This window comes from Triturus cristatus, chromosome 5_1 (genome assembly GCF_964204655.1).
Source record: "Triturus cristatus chromosome 5_1, aTriCri1.1, whole genome shotgun sequence".
Classification (NCBI taxonomy): Eukaryota; Metazoa; Chordata; class Amphibia; order Caudata; family Salamandridae; genus Triturus; species Triturus cristatus.
Window position 1 is genome coordinate 16,842,403 of NC_140587.1, and position 6,000 is coordinate 16,848,402.

The 6,000-nt window shown below is 45.8% G+C and overlaps 1 protein-coding gene across 4 annotated transcripts in view; it reads left to right on the top strand.

Annotated features, from left to right (window-relative positions):
- Window positions 1–5,740, top strand: part of LOC146829972 (GTPase IMAP family member 9-like) — a 93,971-nt gene extending 88,231 nt beyond the window's left edge. For all 4 annotated transcript variants that reach the window (XM_085604001.1, XM_085604004.1, XM_085604002.1 and 1 more), the window contains one exon: window positions 3,992–5,740. In XM_085604001.1, the coding sequence (XP_085460127.1) occupies window positions 3,992–4,773 (782 nt within the window). In that variant the 3' untranslated portion in view covers window positions 4,774–5,740. The remainder of the gene's footprint in view (window positions 1–3,991) is intronic.
- The last annotated feature ends 260 nt before the right edge of the window (window positions 5,741–6,000 follow it).

Consider the following 6,000-nt stretch of genomic DNA (forward strand, 5'->3'; position numbering starts at 1 on the left):
GATAAAGTGGCGGCCTTCCTCCAGAATTTCCACACGAAGCTCCTCACGAACCTCTGACTTGGACCGGTACCGCTGAAATCGCGCCGAGTTGGGTACCAACTGAAGTACTGGGTATTTTAAGCCCAGCGGTGCAGGGGAACACACCCTATGACTTCGGGGTTCTTCCTGTTTCAGACCTACAGAAACACAGAGTCTTCTGGGTGAAGTCAAAGATCAGTTTATTGGCTGCAGACCAATTACAGGTATCCTAGAAGTACAGCAGCGTGTATGTTCTCAGGAGACTGCTAAAAATTACAGAAACGGGCTTCTCCTTAAATACAAAATATTCTGCTTCAGGCACACATTCTTTGTTTTATGATATGGTCATAGAAGTGTATACATTACAAACGAAAAGGCAGAGTCATGATGACCATCCCACATTCCAGTTAAGCCAGCCCGCAATTATTTACCCAGCAAGGCTCAGATCCCACATCAGATATCGATAGGCCCCAATAAACATGAGCATCTCCTGTTTGGAAAACAAGCCATAAAGCAGGAACAGTCAGGTGCGAAAGAGATTAGCTGGAGGCTTGTGTGGGATGAAAAGGCTTTATGGTGTGTCAAGCCCTTATGCTAATCACAGGTGGCCAGAGGACGGGGAGCTTGTGAGACCGGACTGACCTGGGGCAGCGGAGCCAAGCTGCCTAGGTCACAGAAAAGTCAAAGGAAAGCCCATGTGCTCTAAAATGCCCGTATTTGCTTCATAATTATGTAGCCTATGTGAGGGCAACCATAAGATGGCCACTGCTCTAAGATGGAACCCACGTAGTGATGTATAATAACGTATACATAGTGCATTCATAGCTAAAACGTTACACAAAGCACTTGTACATACAGCATTGACCATTCGCGGTTCGCTAATACCGGGATAGACAGGGGTAGGGCCCTGCCTCCTACGCGGTCCCAAATTGTAAAGTACGACAGCGCAACGGCACTAGCTGCGTCGGACCGGGGCGAAGGGGTAATCTGGTACAGGTGAGATTCTGCATGTGCAACGTACAAATATTTAAAACAGCAATGACGGTTGTACAATAGTAAAATATTTAAGATCTTTCAGCAATAGCATCAGCATTTTACTTTAAAAAAAAGAATGCGCAAGTTTCAAACAGCACAACTAGCAGCATCACCTAATGTCAGTGTTCTGCCGTGTCCCTGGGACTCTAACTCTTGCCATCCACGCATAGCACCATCTACAAGGAGACATGCGTGAGGAGGGAAGTGCCCTGAGCAGCAGTGGTATGGATATTGATTCTCCTGCTCCCCTGGTGGTTGACCCGTCTCTGCATGTCATTGCTGACCGTTTTCATATTTCTATTGGTTTTGTGTGGTTTTCTGCAAATGGGCATTTCTTGCTGTAAAAACACAGTCCTCCAATTGGGCAGAATACAAGTAAGTAGGAAAGTAGTAACAGTCAAAACTGAAGAACAACAAGTCCCCAAAAATATGAATGTCATGAAGTATGGCTTAGGTAAACTCGAGGGGGAATGTTAATATTGATGAAATTGATGAAAATGTTTATAATGAAACACTTGCATACAAGAACAAAATCGCATCACTATTATCAAATTCGCCCAAAGTAAACTCTCATTCAACCTCAACTACATACATGGTCAGGCAGGCTCTGCAATATAGGCCTGAGGTTACTGATTGACAGGTCACAGGTGAGGTGGCATGTAACCATCAGACAAACACGCTATCAGAAAACTCAGTTCAATCTACCAGATAAGCGCAGTGACACCACAATGGTCCAGGGACATTGGCCCCCATAAAGCACACATGGCCAGAGGGGTGCATACATTCCCGAAACACCATAAAGTCAGAGTCCATGTTAAGTATGGAACACACAGCTAATCAGGACACAACATACATATGTACGCAGTGACCACATATCTCCATGCCAGACATCTGGACACATTATTCACTGGCCCTCTTTGTGTACATACATGGTTGAGGCCCACCTGAAGCTGTACTAAAAAAAGGATCGTCGGAAGCACTTTATGATACCCAAAGAAATGTATAAAAACTCATCCGGATTGATTGTACTTTGAGACAGTCCTCAGACCTGCTTCTGTAACTGTGGAGCTGGCTGAAGTGTTTAATTAAAACAACTGTTCCTGTTTTGAAAATCGCCTCTTGTCTTTTTCAAGGTAAATGTCTATTCATGCAACATTTTTAACAGGGGTGAGAGATCCCCTTGCAGGAGGGTGCAATGAGGTCTTGCACCCACCTGCAAGGAGATGTCTAGGGAGTCCATAGGACCCCTGTATGCCCCATGCAGAGGGCTGCCATCAGGGGGCGCACTGACAGTGAGCCACATTTTAGGTGGTGCACTATGAGTGCGCCCCCTGATAGCTTCTTTACCTTTGCCCCACGTCTATTATACGGCATGGGTGCAGAGGCAAAGAGATTCCCTCATTTGCATGGGGCCACGCCTCTGAGGATAACGCTGGTGTTATGTGCGCCCCCGCACTATCTGTATTACAGAAGGGGGCTGCACAATCTTCTGCATCTCCTTCTATAGTACCAAAGTGGCCCGGAGGCAGGCAAAGTGGGCGCTAATGCTCTTTGCGCCCCAGGGCACTTTGCATAATACTGCCCCTGATCTGTTTTCTGTATGCATGGGATGTGTAGAAGTATGAGTAAGAATGAGCAGAGGTGTCTCAAAGATTTGTAAAAGCTGATGCAGTTATGGAGGTATTCTGGTCTAGTGTTGTGTGGTACCTTGAACGTGTGGGTGAGGAGTTTGAGCTGTTTTCGTTTGTGAATGGAGAGCCAGTGGGCTCCTTCAGGTGTGGTGTGATGCCAGCGCAGTGCGGGAGATTGCAAGTGACGAGGGTTAAGAAAAGCACAACGATGAGAACATTCTAGGCCTCATTTATGAGGTTTTGCCGTCGGGCAGCGCAGCAGACCTTGCTTCTGTGCTGCCCTTTGGCATAAGAAAAGGGCAGGAATGCGCTGTATCTATTAGATATGGCGCATTCCTGTCCTTTTCCCCTGCACCAGTGCACAATGGGCTGCCGTGCGCCAATGCAGGCACCTTTGCACCATGGTGCAAGGGTGCCTGCCTTGCGGGAATGATTATTTTTGTGCAGGAAGGGAAACCTTCCAGCACAAAAACAATCACCAGAGACTTTTTTCTCTTCCTGTGTGTGCTGCAGAATGCAGCACACACAGGAAGAGAGAAACAAGGAGAAATAAAGATATTTCTCCGTGTTGCACCTCCCTTACTCCTTCCCTGGGGCGTACGTTAATGGCACTGCCTCAGACTTACGATTTCTCATAAATCTGGGGCAGTGTCAAAAAGCCATGGATGTTACTGGGAACGCACCCAGCAACATCCATGGAACACCCTTTTCACACAGTTTTCTGCATGAAAGGGGCACATATTTATAAGGCCTTCAAAAGCCATGTAATGTGGCTTTATGTGGCCTTATAAATATGGCACTGGCACATTGCACCACTGGAACGTCTGAACAGTGAGGTTCCGGTGGCGCAAAAGTGCAGGTAGGGCCTCTTAAATGAGACCCTCTGTATTTACCATATGTAGGACTTGAAGATTTTCAGAACTGCCAAAAATAGGATTAATGCTGTGTAGATGGCAGCCAATGTATATTCCACCAGCTAATCAAATGACAGGCTAGATAAACAGAGTCCCAAGATGGTGGCCCAAACCCAGGCAATTTATTCAGAATGGTACACAGAGGAAAAGTGACACCCTTCCAAATGAGAAACAACTAAATGAAAGGACGGTCTTATCCCCACATAGAAAATGCATGGTGCTTCACAAACAAACTGACAGCACTTTAGTAGAGGATATTTTTAGGTGGCAAAATTATCTCTAGTCTATTGTACTGGTGTATTTGTTTATTTCAGTTTTCCTGGTGCAGGAGCAGTGTATAAAAATTTTAAATAAGATAAAACAATAAGATTGTCGATCTTTTTTGCTTTGCAGATTACAGAAACTATGGGACTAATGGCAGAGAGCTGAGAATTATACTCACTGGAAGTGCAGGAGCTGGAAAAAGTGCCACCGGAAACTCCATCCTTGGTGGGAAGCCGTTTTTGTCCAGGGCTTCTCAGAATTCAGTGACCCTGACGTGTGAGGCAATGACCAGCAATCTGAATGGAAGGAACCTTGTAGTAGTCGATACTCCTGGTTTCTTCAACAGAAATGTACCTGAAGAAGAAGTGAGGAACGATATGAGAGAGTGTCTGGAGCGCTGTCGTCCAGGACCACATGCCATAGTCCTGGTCCTGCAGGTGGGGCGGTTCAGCCAAGAGGAACAGCAGTCTGTCGAAAGGATTCAAAGCGTGTTTGGAAGGGGAGCGCTGAAGCACATGGTGATCGTGTTCACCCGAAAAGAGGACCTGGGAGATAAATCAATCGATCAGTTTGTGAATGAAGCTGAGCCACGTCTCATGAAGCTCATTGCAAAATGTGGGAATCGTTACTGTGCATTTAACAACAAGGCGACAGGCGATGAAAACACCCAGCAGGTGATGGAGCTGATCAACATAATAAAGCGAATGGAGGTCAAGAATGGGGGACATTTTATTCCTGGTAAAGCATGTGCTGCTAAAGACCAATTGATCAAGGGCATAGTTATAGGAGTGATGGTTGGGGTGATAGTTGGGCTGATAGTAGCAGAAGTTGGAAACTGGCCATTTTCTTACACAGTAATTCCCATGGCTTTAATATCAGGTGCTGTGGGAGGGTTGTTCACAATATACTGAGGGGCAGATTTACAAGCCCCTTCCGTCACTTTTGTGCCACCGTTACGGCATTTTTTTGACTCAGCGGAGGCGTAAAAGTTGCAGTTCATTTACAACGTTACACATCTAGGGAGATGCGTCACGTTGTAAAGTCCTGCTTCACATGACTACTACGCCATGTATAATGTATGCAGGGTGGGCGTTCCCATGCATCAAGCCACGTAGAAGTGACGCAGTGAAATTTACAAGATTTCACTGTGTCACTCTACGCCTTCACTGGGCCAAAATCCCTACGCCTGCTCAGACCAGGCTTAAGGATTGACGCAGGGCAATTTCAATGAGACCTGCCTATGTTTTCTGGTGCATTGCTGGAGTTGCGTCACTTTTGTGACAAACTCCAACAATGCGTTACTTTTCCTCCAACAGATGCGTCAGAATTTCTGATGTATCTGTAATTCCTTGCGCCATGGTGCACTGTATTATGAATACAGCGCATCCATGGTGGCGCAAGGACATTTGGAGGTGACGCAAGGAAACTGACACATCTATGCAGATGCGTCTGTTCCTAGTAAATATGCCCCAGTATAAATAATCTCCAATCCGTGAGTTGCAGTAGAAATGCTTGAACCAGTCCCTTGTGTGATTTAATACGCCTCATCTAAACTTGTGCCTCCCCTGGGGTGCATGAGGGGCCTCATAAAATACAAGAGGCCACATATACAAAAGCCAGCCGTCATTTCTCATGAGGAAATAGTAACATGTACTTAGATGGAGCGGATATGAGTTACTAGTCTTGTTATATGTTCGTGTTGCACTACCTCTCTCACTCCCCTACCCAGAAGCGCAAGCTAAGGCGCACCACCCATGTGCCACGCTGTACGTCTTAACTTCACATGCATGTTGTACAATCACATAATGGCATGCTAAAACTAATTGTTGGTTTTTAGAACTATGTAGAAATAAATATCCCCTTTAAAGGTAAAACGTTGCTTTTTGTCAATGTCCTTTGTTTTCCAAGTGTAAAGTCAGATGTATCAAGTTAAATACAAACTAGAACAAAGGTAAGTTAAAGGCTCCACAAATCATGATTCAACCATCAGAACTCCATATTCCAACTACCAAGCAGCCAGTTAGGCTTCACGTCGAGGAGGGGAAGATCTCTACTTGTGACTAGGACTGAGGTCTAAGGTGTGCTAGTCTCCCTGCCCTGGAGCCTGAAGCACCAGGACCTTCCTGCTTTCCAAAACC